This window comes from Hyperoodon ampullatus (assembly GCF_949752795.1).
Source record: "Hyperoodon ampullatus genome assembly, chromosome: 15".
NCBI classification, from domain to species: Eukaryota; Metazoa; Chordata; class Mammalia; order Artiodactyla; family Ziphiidae; genus Hyperoodon; species Hyperoodon ampullatus.
In genome coordinates, this window is record NC_136928.1 from 77,696,532 (window position 1) to 77,711,902 (window position 15,371).

A 15,371-nucleotide genomic window follows, 5' to 3' on the forward strand; every position below is an offset into this window, starting at 1 on the left:
TGGCTCCCTTTCCATTGGAGGGGACTCAAGCAGTATGGCATAGTCACTTGAGGCACTGACTTTGTAGCGAGAGTTAAAGCATTAGGTTGGGATTCAAGCAGAAACATTGAAGGCCCCTTCTAATCCTAAATTCTAATTGAAAGTACTCCTTGTACTAGCCTTTGTTAGCAATTTGATGCCCTCTAAGGTATATGGTCATAGACCATTATAATCAAGATGAAAAGGAAAGCGTTGCTTAGTTAATCTCTCACATTTTTTGGTTTCTGGAAGGGCTGTCTGTCAGAAGTATCTCTGTTCATTGGCTATTTAAAGTTTTCCATCTTCTCATAAGCAGTTTCCACTTAGTATTCTGATTTTAAATTTGGGGTGGTTTACTATGAGCTGAGGGTGGGTTGCTTATGACAGCAGAATGCTATGTGAGAAGCAGGATGGGTTGAACATGAATGTTTTATGAGGAAGAAAGAAGTGACTTTAAATTCTTTCGAGTAATCTTGTTTGCGATCCTTCTTCCTTACAGAGTCTTGTAAATCCTTTGTGTATAGTCAGCTTTTTGTTGTTTTTACTTGGCAATTTAGCATGTGCCTTTTGAATAAAATATATAGCCATTTGCCTTTCTTGAAATATGTCAAAATCAAAACAGAGGATAATGGTGTTGCTGGGCTCTTCCTTTCCAATCCACCCTATTTCCATCGATGTTATCTTTCCACAGCACAAATTTGATCATGTCATGATCTACAGAAAACCTCTGGTGGCCTACCATTGCCCGCAGGGTAAATGTTGGGCTCTCTTAAGTGGCGTGGAAGGTTCTTTGCGGTCTGCTTCTAGTCTTCCTCTTCAGCCTCATTTCCCTTCATGAATGCACTGGTTTACCTACACTAACTTTTCACCTCTTGACCCTGTCAGGTTCTTTCATGCCTTTTTGTGTTCTGTGAGGCTATTTCCTTTGCTTGGGATAATCAAGCCCCTTTCCTTCATTTAACAAATATCCGCCTACCCTTCAGGATCCTGCTGTCCAAGACTCCCTCTGCTGTGAAACCTCCGGGGACTTATCTGTGCTAGGGTGGGCCTTGTAGCTGCCTCTAGAGTAATGCATATCTCACTGTGCTGTCATTGCTTGTTCAAGTTTGTCTCTCCCTCTCTTTGTTTCCTGGGTCTGTCCTCTCTGTCTCCGGCATCTCTGTACTGCCAGGAGCTAGCACAGTGCCTTGTAGAGAGCAAGTGCTCAGTGCATTTTGGCAGGGCAAATGAAAGAATGAATGGTTAACTCTGGGTTTCCTTACGATGCTTTAGATCACTTGATTACATTTATTTGCTGTGCTAGGATTGTCCTTGGAGCATTGTTTTTATTTTATTTTCCTTGACTGTTCGCAAAAAGAATTTACCTTGCATCTGCTGTGAATCAGCACAAGGTATTTTTAGTGCTATAAAGGGAGCCGCGATTTCTGTATCCAGCAGCTTAGGTTAAGGTACGCTGCATTAACAAATGACCTTGCAATCTTAGTAGCAAACGTTCATTTCTCACAAGTGTCATGTAGGCTGTGGTTGGGCTTCTGCTGTGTTCCATGTCTTGTTCATTTCAGGACTCAGGCTGAAAGAACGGTCCCCTTTTCTAACTTGTGGCACAGGAAAAGGAACAAAGGAGAACCACACAGTGGCTCTTAAAGCTTAGCTGCCGGTGCCTCAGATTACTCCCTCTCACACTTCACAGGCTGAAGGCTCTGTGGCCACACCTGGTGTTAATGGGGCAGGGAAGAGCAGTCCTCTACTAGAAAGAGGGGAGCGAATAATGGGAACAATCAGACAAATACAAAGTTGTCTTTTCAACTGTCTCGTGTTTCAGACTCTTCCTCTCTTTTATAACATCCTGATTTTAAGCCATTGCTCTTTGCTTGGGAAGTGAAACTTGTGAAGTAACTTGGGCAAGTCTGGATAGAGATGACTTGGGAATAAAATATTCTACCTTCTCATATCGTTTTCTGTCTTTTATACTGTTTTTTTTTAATGCATTTGTGCATCAGAACTATATGGATTAAAAAGAAAACAATTTTCTAGGCCCAACCCAGGTATAATAGATTAGAATTTGGGGGAATATGGAATATGCCACTCTTGTTTTTGCTGTTCCCACCATTCTCGTATGGTGAAGGTCACTTTAATCTGATCGGGTATTGAGCTGTTTCAGGTTTCAGAAAGACTGTCCTATTTCCAATTCTCCCGTATTCCTAGGGGGTGGTCCTTCGGGGATCCAAATTAGAAGTATTGAATGCGTACTAGGCCCTTCTGCTGTAGATACCAGACTGTGTTCCAGTAATGGGGACACATGGGGAAGTCTCGTTAACACTGTAAACTCTCAGCTGCAATTTCCTGTTGGCCTACTTCGGGCCCACACTCCTTAGGAAATTGAAAAGTGCCTCTAGGACTGTGCTGTTCAGTATGGTAGCCACTAGCCATGTGTGGTTATATAAATTAAAATATAAAATTGAAAACTGTTACCCAGTCTCACTAGTTTTCTATGCTATTCCCAGTATTTGACAATTACAAACAGTGCTACAACGAGTAACCTGTTTATATTTATTTTGTATTATTGGCATCTCTTCAGGGTATATTACTGCAAGGGGATTCCGGGCTCTAAAGGCAGGGTTGTGTTGGTATTACCACATTTCTCTCCAGACGGGTTGTTCCGATTTACATTTCCACCAGCAATGTATGAGCATGGCTGTTTCTCCACAACTTTGCAGACACAATTTGTTGTCATATTTAAAAGATTTTGGCACCGTGATGGGTGAAAAATTACATTTCAGTGTTGTTTTAATTTGTACTTCTCTAAATATGAGTGAATTTGAACATTTTCTCATATGCTTGAGAGGCATTGTCCTTTTTGTGCATTGTCCATTCCTGCCTTTTCCCCATTTTTCACTTTGATTTTTGTTTCTTTGTGCCTTAACTTTTAGAAATTCATATACATTAGTGTAATTAGTCCTTTTTCTATGGTTTCTATTGTGAATATTTCACCCAGTGGGTAGGTTGTCTTTTGACTTTGTTTATGGTGTATTATGTCATGCAAAATTTTTTACAGTTTATTTTTTGTGTAATCAAATTGAGCAATTTTTTAAAATTGCTTCTGTATTTTGAGGCATGGTGGGAAAGGCTTTTCCTATTACAAGGTTAAAGAAGAAATCACTCATGTTTTCTTCTAGTACTTGTATGGCTTTATTTTTATGTTTAGACCCCTAATCTGTTTGGAGTGTGTTCTTTCGCAGGGTGTGAGATACGGATCTATTTTATGTTTTCCCTAATGCTACCTAGTTGTTGCAGCACCATTTATTTAAAAAGTTTATCTGTACCTGAGTGATTTGAGATGCCACCTTTGTCATATACAAAATTTCCATTTGTTTTGAGTCTAATTCTAGAGTTTCTCTATTGTTTTATTGGTCTGTCTGTCCATATACTAAGTACCACATTGTTTTAATTATAGAGATCTTATAGTCTGTTTTTAAAGTCTGGTATGGGTAGTATTCCTCTGTAGTGTTTTCTTCCCCCAGTTTTTCAAAAGTTATTCTTGTATATATATTTTTTTCTATCTGAACCTTAGTGTAATGTTCAGTCACCCTATTCAAGAACAGGGGACATCATTCTATTTGTTCATATCTTTCTTAGTGTCTTTCAGGAGTGTTTAAAATTTTTCCTTATAGGTTTTGCACATTTCTTGTTAAATCTATTCCTAACCACTTAATTTTCTGTTTACATTACAAATTGAGTTTTATTTACCCTCATTTTCTCTAACTTTATTGTTTGTGTATATGAAAGTTATTGATTTTTGTATGATAATTTTCAGTGATTCTTTCACTGTTTCACTGATTTCTTTTGTTGCTTGTTTCTCTGGGGTTTCCCAAGTATTCTAGCTTAACATCTGTTGTTCTTTTTCTAGTTGTCTACTAGTGCATAATTTTAAGAACTTTTGAAAGAAATTATGACTTTGTTACATTTTACCTTGCTATGCAATATGGGAGATAATTTGCTGCCCATGATGGGGAAGATTTATTGATTTCTTGGAAAGTCCTAAATGGGCTTCCTTCTATTAGCTTGAGGTGGGACAAATGATGGTTTAATAGTGACTACTGAGATATTAGTACAGGAATAATGAGAATAAAAGGAAGTGTGCCTTACTATATGAAGTTGGACATCTGTAGAGAGTCTAATAGGACAACAGTGAAAAGTATCTTAATGTGAGCATTATGATTCACGTACACAGTAGAGTGTATTAAGAAGGATATGCTGAGTGGCATAGGAAGAGATTGGAAAGGTGCCGTAGGAGTACAGAGAGGAAAAAGAATTCATGTAGAGAGTAGTATGAGGATTTATTCATTGGACCAGCAGTTATCAAGTATAAGCAAGAAACTCTGGAAATCTGGGGAAGTCCAACTGAAGTCAGCCAAATGGACATAAAACTGGATTATTCGGGAGGTTTTAGAGACTAAGGTTTTAAGAAGTTCCTTGAGAAGACATGCCAGGTAGGAGTAGAATAAGACAAGGGGACATAATCAGACTAATGCCGTGTTTAGATAAAGGCAAGTTATTTAACCTGAGTGGACTAAAACTTTGAGCAGAGAGAGGTAGTGATTCATAGGACTGGAAAAGCGGGTGGGCACCAGGCCGTGAAGAAGCCTGAGTGGAAGGCAAAAAGTTTACTCTTTACCTTTCACATTGAAGGTCTACTAAAGGGTTTTGAACATACCTGATCAAACAGGGACTCTAGAACATTTAACTTTCAGGTGACACTTCAGCATCTCAGGGAGGGAAAGACAGGAAGCAGGAAGATGGAGGAAAACATCAAGGGCTCTGGCTTCTGTTTCAGCTGGTTTCCCACATCGTTCCTTGACTGAAACTGGTTTCAGTTTTTTCGTCTTCCTCAGATGCTTCCTTACCATATTTTTTATTACCATTTTTTTATTGTTTATTACCATATTTTTCCTCAGACTCTTCCATTCTTCCGTACGTGAAGCTCTTCTGTAGGATTGTGAGAGTTAACACTTAGCTTAGGCTCTGGAGCCAGTTGCCTGCATTCAAATCCTGGCTTGACCGTGACCAGCTCTATGCCTTGAGCAAGTTGTTCGTCCCCTCAGTGCCTCGATTTTCTCTTTATGTAAAATGGAAACGGTACTAGCACTAACCTTACAGGACTGTTTTGAGGATTTGTGAATTAATGCACTTAAAGCGCTTAGAAACAGTACCTGGCACACAATAAGAAAATGGGAAAAGCTAGCTATTTTTGTTAATTTTTTGTTTTTAACATCTTTATTGGAGTATAATTGCTTTACAATGGTGTGTTAGTTTCTGCTTTACTGACATTTTTGTTATGCTCTGCTTGTCCCTATTTCACCAGTTTGTCACTTTGCAACCTTGGATAACTAACTCTTTGTCAAATGTTGATGTCAAATTAATGATATATTTCTTAATACCTTGAAGAAATCCTTTAACCCAAGTACTTTAGAAAACTTTACTTCCCTGATAACCTTACTAAGCTTTCCTCTTTCCATCCATTTCTTCTTATCTATTGATGTGGTTTTTCTTCTGAGAAAATGCCTTTGTTTGGCAGCTTCTCTTCATCACTTTCCTCTCTGTTTTGTGAGTTTCTACTAAAATGTTGAAAAGTAGTAGATGGTTATTATGGAAATCATCTTAAGCTTATTTTGTTGTTGTAAAGGGCTCTAAGAAAATAGTTTCAAACTTCCATTTTGGTTTCGTGGTGGTAATATCATAAGCATTCTACATGTATTAATTTATTTAATCCTTACAACAATGCTATTAAGAAGATGTTAATATTCCAGTTTTATAGATGAGAAAAACAAGGCACAAATCTGTTATTTTTATATCTCAGAAAATACTTTAAGAATGGGTCTCTGTGGTTTACAATGGGAAAGTGACCCCCAATAGCCATTTTTCTGCATCAGAAATATGGAGTGTATTTTGAGATATGAATATTACCGTATTGCAATGCGACTTCTTTCGAATAGAATGTCAATACTGTTGTGTTAAATGACTAATACATAATGAACACTGAAAAATAGTAGGTTTGAACATCTTTGAAAATTAGTTAAGGAATTTTATATATTTTTGTGATTAAAACACATAAAATTTGGTTTTAGGGTTAGAAATGCCCTAATTCATTGTTTTTAATGAATTGCCTTTTTAGTTCACTGTGTTTCTTCTCTCTACTTTATCTTGAATGGGTCATGAATTGAAGAATCTGTTTTCAGCAGATGCAAAGCTTATGGGTACAAATTTTCTTTTCTTGCTGATTCTGTAATTAAAATGCAATTTCATTTAGAATAATTAAAGATCCCCAAAGTCTGTAAGCTAAAGAAAAACCAAAATTTGTTTCTGCAGCTGATTAATTGCGCTATTTAATATTCTATTGACAGTGGTACTGGGATATGGCAAAATTGAATGTAAATCTATTGACATTTAGCACAACATGCTTTATTTCTCTAGTTGCAGCAAAAAATCATTCCTGATCAGGACCAACTGATGGCAGTAGCACTAGAATGCATCTATAACTGTGAACGAAATGACCAGCTCGCTCTTTGCTATGACTTATTAGAATGTCTGCCACAAAGAGGATATGGGTAAGAACCCACGGTGTGCCTTTTTACTCTAACAGTTAAAATGAAGATGTTGCTTCTCTGAATGCTCATTATAGAGAATTTTGGGAATATAAAGAAGAAAATGAGATCACGTGCAAACCTGTTGCCTCGAGATAGACCCTTGTTTTTCTAACAGTATATAGGACGTCACTATAATTTTGTTAACCTGGATAATAATCCGTTAAAAAGCAAGCAAGAATATCACTACCACCACAACAAAAAGTACTCTTTGAAGTGGATAGATGGTGATATCTCTTTGTTTTAAATTGTGTTTCTAATTAAGCGTTTTCCTTATTTATGGGCTAGTTGTATGTTTTCTATGACTTGTTTGTTCTTGACCCTTACCCAGAGTAAAACTTCTAAGTAATAATGTATGGATATACATAACTCATTTAGTGGTATGCAGATCAGATTATATTTTCTCTTTGGACATCACATAACAATCATTCCTTTCATCACTCTTTTAACACATAGTACATATTATAAATTTCATATCTGGAGAAGTTACTAACAGCACATGGAAAAGCACTGAATGAAAAATCAGTGGGCCTGTTTCTAAGCCTTTGTGACTATAGCTGAGTCACGTAATTTCTATGGTCATCAGTTTCCTCATTTGCAAAATCAGGTGTTTAGACAAGAAGTCTTCCTCATGTTTTGGTTTTCTTCTTCTCCTCTCTTTCTTCTTCTCTCTCTCTCTCTCTTTTCCTTCCAAGGAGATTTTTATTTTTGTGTGTGAAATGAATGATAGAAGTCACTTGATTTTGCAACCCAATGTGAAATAATTGTTTCACGTAATCATTAATAGAATTGAACTCTGGTGAAAAATTGATGGGGAAGGGATATTTGCATGGTACCAAAGTATTACCTTTAGTAATATATTTTTTTTTTGTAATTGCAAAGGGGAAATATACCTTTATAAAGTCTAAGTCTGACTGCCGTCACCTTTGATCAAGTTATCAAATATGGCATCACTTAAAATCAGGCAGCCTAGCCATATGTGCCTCCTGGTGAGAAGCAGTATGAAGTAAAATTACTTACCCTGGATCTAACCAATCCTTTAAGCCAAACTTCTAGTTTACAGTCAATGTAGGGAATAAGAGCACAAGTTAAATAACACCATGAACAAAAAAAACAGATAAATACAGACTGTGAGATATTCTACAGGTCATATTGTCTTTTCACTTTGAAAAGTCAGTGCCATGGAGAAAAACAAATTGGTGAGGATGAGGAGGTGCTATTCTAAAATCATGAAGTCCAAGGGAACATGATCCCCTTCTAATTTTTAACCATAAAGTAGATAATGTATGTACTAGTTAAAATCAGGGTACAGGAAGACTTGTAATTGATAAAAAACGATTGGTTGCTCTCCTTCCCCATCCTTTGATACCTGTCTTCTAAAAGTAAACACTCATTCTGGATCATGTTTTTCTTCTTGACTTTGCCTGCCTCCTTTAAAATATTATGCTCACGTTGCTATTTATTGATTTTACAATTTTAGATGATTATTGACTTCCTTTCATTGAAGCCTACCCTTCCCCCATACCTACTTCTCTTAACCATTTTTTTCAGCGTAGTCAAAGTGGTATTTCTATCACTATGATTATGTATATACTGTTTACACAGAGCTAGGTATGATTATATTTCCTTTTTATGCAACTTTTTGCTTTTCGTGGATTGAATAATTTCCTTTTTTGTCATTGTTTTTTGTTTCCATTTACCTCCCTCACTGTTCTGACAGAAGTGTAAAATTCCTTTTCAAGGTCAAAAATATCTAGTAAGCTCTCCTTTCTCTTTTCACTCTATGTCTCTCTCTCTCCCTCTTACTTTTGAAACATCTTTCTTAGAATTGTCTTTTCTCTTCCTTTGATATGAAGTGTTCTCTACTCTGCTGTACAGCATTCATCCTTGGACTTTTGTTTGCATCTCTCTTGTGTTGCATATTGCATTTCTGGGATTATTATCTTTTCCTTTCTTTACTTATTCCCTTATTTTGATGGAACATAATCTCGAATAGCTTCCTGTCAAATGTTGCATGGAGGCATTTTTATTTTAAGACTATCACATGTCAAAAAAATATCATAATTGCATCCTTACACTTGATGGAAGGCTTGGCTGTGTATGGAATTCTAGGTTTCTGATCCTTTTCCTTGTGAGTTTCGAAGGCATCACTCTTGTCTTCTCCTTCCAGTGTTGTTGAGAAGTCCAAGGCTATTATATGGCTTTTTCCTCCCCTTTTTGGAATACTTCAGTACCTTCCCTTCATTTCTAATGTTCTGAAGTATCATAAGGATGTGTTTTATTCTGAGTCTGAATTTATCATTGCTCATTTAAATCGTGTATTTCAACCTGGAAACTCATGTCGTTCAAACTGTTGGGAAATTTTCTTATATTTTTTTCCTGTTAAGTTTCCTTGATAAGTTTATTTGCATGTCCTTTTTTCTCTTTTTTTGCACATTTTAAATTTATTTACTGCCCTTTTTGTTCTTTTTCCCATGTTTTGATCTTTTGTTAAGTGATCTGGGAGATTTCTATAGTTTTATCTTCTAATCCGTATTTTGAATTTAAAATTTATTTTGGCTTTCTTATTTAAATTCCAAGAACTTTTTCTCATTCACTTGCAAACAAAGTAATATCCTGCTCTTGTTTCACAGATGCATAAATTCACTTCTACACCCTGCATTACCCTTGCCCCACTGTGATCTCTGATTTTTCATATTCTGTTTGTTTGCATCTCTGCTTTTACTGTGAGGACCTTTCCTCCATGTCTAGTGATTCTTGGCCATTAATTTATATCTAAGATACTAAAAGTTGATTGGATTCCTTGTGACAAGCTGAAGTTATAGGAGTCCTTTGTTATAGGAGTCCTTGGAAAATTGCCTTATATGTGAGCAGCTAGATTTTCAGTCTTGCTTCAGTTTTGATTTTGGGAGGGTAAGGTAATCTTAGATTCTGTGTATTATGTTACAGAAATGTTGGCTGGTTTGTAGATCCTGATTATTCATCTCTTCTCATTAAGGGTCTAAGTACTGACCCCCAAGAAGGAAAGCAGTTAACCTTGTTACTTATAAAGCTAAATGGAGACTGTACTAGTGGTTAATACTTCCCTTCCTCAGTCCAGTTTTAGGGAGTCTTCATGTAGGAAAAGTTATAATCACAGCATCTATTTATGACCCAAACCTGTACAGATATGACCACAAGCTCCCTCCCATCCTTAGTGAAGAGCAGCAGGTGTACCTCTGGGAACCGTGGGCCTTCAGTAGGCAACAAAGGGCTGGTAACGTGGATTGTATTAACAATTTTTTAGCAAACTGTCATTACTCATCATTTAAAAACCTCAGCCCAGTGGATGTCAGAGTGTCAGTAGTCAAGGTGCTCTTCCCAGAGGGTGACGAGATGCAGAATCCTCTTCTTAACAAGCACCTCGGAGAGCAGAAGTGGTGGGGAGTTTCTTCCTTAAATGGTCTAGGTGGGTAATTTGATGGTCCCTCTGCCCACTCGATGCCCCTTGGTTGTCCTTGAATCATCTAGGTAAAACCATTGACCTCCAAGTGACATGTGCAATTTTTAAAAATAAATGTATTAGACTTAGTTCTTCAGTGAGATCAAATAAGCATAAATATCAATTAGAGCTGATCTATTAACTTTTAAATAGTAATTTGCCTACCATGAGGCGATAGTCATGATATCAATTGAATGATGATATTAAAAGAACATTTTTTATGTAGACATTATAATGAGAGGATGAGTATATTTGTTTTCAAAGAATGTGTAGGCTAAGAAATGCCTCTTTTGTGTATGTGTGGCTGAAAGCTTTTTTTGGCTTCAGATGAATGGTTTCTGATCTAACAGATTTTTTTTTTTTTTTTTTTGGTAAACATAAAAAATAGCATGGTACTCTTTTGTTGTTCCATTTATTTCTTAATGATTGTATTTCATAATTATAATTTTCTAAATAATTTTCAATTATAAATTAGCCTAGTATTAAAATATAGGCCTTCAAAATACTTCCTCTGGTTCTCTTTCCTCCTCACGCCAACTTCGTCAATCCACGTTCTCCCAGTGATCAGTCGTTATTTTTAGTGGTTAAATGGTTGGTATTTACCAAATGATTAACTGTGTATTTTTTCACTATTTAGGAAATTAAATTTTTGTACATCTTACCTAGGCAGCACATTTCATCTGGCTGAAAAAAATCTTTAGTCATTATGTTTGTGAATGTCAGTTCACAGAGGAAGAACACTATATTCTGAAAATCAGTGACAAATGTTTATTGTAGAGTTAAAAAATGATAATTAAAAAATATTGTTTCTGAATGAGTATGTTAATTGAAGTTATCTCCGATGAGTGACCTTTTTTTTTTTTTGAAGGACTTTAAGTGGAATATACCCTAATTTATCACTCTAGTCCAAGGCCTGAAACTTGGTTTAAAAAGATAGTATAATCTTTGTAAATTGCATGAAATAATTGCCACATAGATTTAGACCAGGACAGATTGATAGTTTTAAAAACAGTGAGTGAGACTTTTGTGTTCAATTAGGTCATTTTTAATTTTCCAAGTCCAGATAAAGATTTTTATTTAGCTTTCTCATGAAATCCTAAGAATTGCTGGAATTCAGTTCAATCATTGGTTGGAAGGCATCTGAGAGTGTCAGGTACAGTGGTTCTCAGTTGGGAGTCGTCCCTCCAAGGTTGGGACACAGAGTTGCAGAGGGTGGCAGAGGGCTTTTATAGCAGTTGCTTAACCTTTCTACCAAATCCCTTGCGCTCGTACGTGCATTGTGCCATGCTAAATCTACCCTATCAGCCACGTTTTTATTAGTTTATGACCTTTTTCACGGTAATGTTTCTCCTAGTCCCCCGTCTACTTTTTTCCTGAGAAAGGAAAAAGGAAAAGTGCTTGTTATCTCCACTCCCGGTAGGAATTATCTGTATGATGGCTGTGTATTCTCTTTCGTTTTAAAATATTGCAGTGGAGGCAGAGTGAGTGATGACATGGGAGAAGTCCCCTGAGTATATGGAATCCTAATGGAGAAGTCCTAGGGGAGTCACAGGTGGGATAGATAGGACTAGGAGAAAGACAGCGTGCAGGGCCATGGTTCCTAATCTGTTTTATTGGTTAAAAGAAGAGAAATAAATGATGGCTTTATCGTTTATCACTTCTTTAAAGAAAGGCTACAACTGATATATAATTCTTTTTTGCTTTTAGCAGAACGGAACTAAAAGTTCTTAGGAAAATAATTGCCCATATCTCACTAATCTGTAATAGAGAGTATTTTTTATCTTAAATCTCTTTTGAGTCATGAAAGATGCTGAATGAGTATAGGAGATAAGACTGACCTTTTATTTGGACAGGGTGATACTGTCATATATTAAGTACAAGGGAAACATCACTTTTTTAAACTTAAGTGAGTTTAGTATTTCAAGTAAAAAGTTACTACTAAAACCTAATTTTAATTCTTTTCTCTTAATCCTTTAGTCAGAAGACAGAGGTAACCACAGCTCTTCATGACATGGTAGACCAACTGGAACACATTCTCAGGTGAGAAAAATGACGATCTTTTGGTTCTATGCTGATTAAGGAGGTCTGTCCGAGAAATGTTACCTTAAATATGCCTAGTGATCATTTCCAGTTTGACCTAATATTTGTTTGACTCTCTTAGGAGTGAATTTTCTTAATAATGAATATAATACTAGCTTATTTTAGCAGAATGCTACAGTAATGAGAACATGGACTTTGAAGACTAGTAGAACTGTGTTCAAATCTAGGTGTTGTAACTTACTAGCTGTGTGATCTTTGAGCCTAGGGTTTTCTTAGCTATAATATCTACCTCATGAGATGTGAAATTGATACTAGATAAAGCATTTAAAGTACCTCACACATAGTAGGTAAATAAGAAATATTAGTTCCTTCAGCAGTTATTACATCCATCAGCAAACAATGTTAACCCCTGACTTTCCTTTTTGGGGTATACTACATTTGGTTGACTATCTGGGTTATATTAGTGACTCTAACAGTATTCTTTACTGTGAAAATGAAGCATTAAACTGTCTCTTTTGGAGACTGAAAATTTCTAATTTGCTATTCAGGAAGTTTAATATTGTTTACTAGTGTTCATTTTTATATGTATATATAATGTGCTTGTGTGTAATTTTTAAATATTTGCATTAAAAATGAAATTTTAGGACTAGTAAACTTTGTTCTTCCAATGTATAATTATAGAAATTATAGGTAATAACATCACTTGATAATGGTAATATGTAAAGTATAAGAATTTGGGAATCTACTAATTTGATGTCCCTCTCTTCTCCCCAGCCTCCCTGAAAAATTGAGCATAGTTTGAACAAAGCTTAATGGGTTAAATCAGTATAGATTCATTCCTTACAAATCTGCATGGTTTCCTTTTTCTCCCTAATGAACTTGAAAAGAGCTTTCTCAAGGAAATACAGTATAATAAACATAATGCATTTCATAAAAAATTATTTCATAATACACATCATTTGTTTCACCATACATTCCTGGGTGTAACCATGGGTTGTCTTGATAGTCAAATTATGCTCTCAATATCTCAAGGAAACAGTGACACCCTTTAGGTTTCTGGATGATACCCAGGTCTTTCACTGTTCACCTTAATTTACTAACCTTTTAAAAGGAGAACTTTTTTTCCGGTTCCACCTCATGGCCATTAATAGTTGATAAATGTTTTAATGTATATAATGTCAGGTGACGTGACCCATGGCATTTATCTTTATGAAGAGTTACTGAATTTTGTCCAACCTCTCTTTTTTTTTTTTTTTTTTTGTGGTACGCGGGCCTCTCACTGTTGTGGCCTCTCCCGTTGCGGAGCACAGGCTCCGGACGCGCAGGCCCAACGGCCATGGCTCACGGGCCCAGCCGCTCCGCGGCATGTGGGATCTTCCCAGACTGGGGCCCGAACCCGTGTCCCCTGCATCGGCAGGCGGACTCTCAACCACTGCGCCACCAGGGAAGCCCCTGTCCAACCTCTCTTTAAGCCCAGTAGTGGTTAATTCATAAATGTGAGATTTGGTGAGACAGAAAAGGTGTATATACAATTCTGATAATTATGGAATAGGATATGTCAAGAAGATCCATATGAGAACAGAAATCTTATTTGTTTAGAGAATGGATTCTTGAGGGAGATTGAGCCTTATGGGGTTTCTGTGGTTTTCCAATCCTAAAATTCTTTGCTTATTGCTTTTCTAGCAGCCTTGCCTATAACAGAATACTCACTAAGGTTGTTAAGAGTTAAAGCTGGGTATTACAATTACAGATTTGGCTTATTTTGCTGACTTGATGCTTTTACAGTACGGGAAAATAGTAAAAAAAAGATTTTGAGATAAGGATATGCCAGGCTTTTTAAAAAATGTTAACTTATCCCAAGTATATTGTAATAAAAGTCAGTAGGGGAAATAAGATTTGATATACAATTATTAGCTTTTTTTTGCTGAGAATTAATGTAATGTGTAAAATTTGGTCATTCTTTATGCTACTTTTTTTTAAAATACTTTTAACACCTAAGTGCTACTTATGTGTTTAAGATTCTTAGAGCTTTTTTGTTTGGTAGCAAGACTTATTTTAAAACTTTTCTTTTCACTTACAGTGTGTCAGAGATTTTGGAGAAACATGGACTTGAGAAACCAATTTCATATGTTAAAAATACTCAGTCTAGCTCAGAAGAGGCACACAAGCTGATGGTTAGATTGACCAGGCACACCGGTCGTAAGTGAGTAATAAAATTAATTGATAATTGTATGTGATTAAGAAAAAGTACTACTTTTTTTCTTTTTCTGACTTCATTGGGTTATCATTGACCAACAATAAATTGCACATATTTAAAGTATAGAATATGATAAGTTTTGATACATGTATATACCCATGAAGCCATCACCTCGTCAAAATAACGAATGTATCCATCACCCCTAAAAGCTTTCTCTTGCTCAGTTATGATCCCCTCCCTCCTTCTGCTTCTCCTCATTACACCCCCGCCCCCTCTCCAGGCTATCGCTGATCTATTTTCTGTCTCTGTATCGTACTTTGCGTTTCCTAGAATTTTATGTAAATGGAGTCATAACAGTATGCACTTTGTTTGTTTGTTTGTTTGGCTTCTTTCACTCAGCTTAAGTATTTTGTGATTCATCCATGTTGTATCATGGATCAGTAGTTTATTCCATTTTATTTGTTGACTAGTATTCCACTGATGGATTTATTGCACTTTGTTTATCTATTCACTTGTTGATGGACATTGGTTTATTTTGAGTCTTGGCTTTTACAAATATAGCTGCTATGAATATTCATGTACAAGCCTTTGTATGGACATGCGCTTTCATTGCTCTTGGATAAATCCATGAGAGTGGAATGGCAGGACCATATGGTAGGTGGATGGTTAACTTTTCAAAAAGCTGCCAAACTGTCTTCCAAAGCATTTGTACCATTTTATTTTTTAATCAGTCTTTTAGGAGCATTCCAGTTGCTCCACATGCTTGTCAGTACTTGCTGTGGTCAGTCTTTTAAAGTTTAGTGATTTTCATAGGTATGTTGTGGTATCTAATTTTGGTTTTAATTGCCTTCTCCAGTGAGTAATAACGTTGAGCATCTTTTTATGTGATTATTTGACATCAGTGTATCTTCTTAGATCATTTTAAATATTGGGTTTTTGTGTTCTTTACTGATTTTGAGAGTTTTCTTATACATTCAGGATATAAGTCCTTTAT

General features: G+C 36.1%; 1 protein-coding gene across 3 annotated transcripts in view; it reads left to right on the top strand.

The window, feature by feature from the left end:
* The window catches only part of NBAS (NBAS subunit of NRZ tethering complex), a gene marked incomplete at its 5' end in the record, with an annotated part of 354,840 nt that overhangs the window by 150,789 nt on the left and 188,680 nt on the right, over positions 1-15,371 (top strand). For all 3 annotated transcript variants that reach the window (XM_079721535.1, XM_079721536.1, XM_079721537.1), the window contains 3 exons: positions 6,490-6,623; positions 12,118-12,180; positions 14,261-14,383. In XM_079721535.1, the coding sequence (XP_079577661.1) occupies positions 6,490-6,623; positions 12,118-12,180; positions 14,261-14,383 (320 nt within the window). The remainder of the gene's footprint in view (positions 1-6,489; positions 6,624-12,117; positions 12,181-14,260; positions 14,384-15,371) is intronic.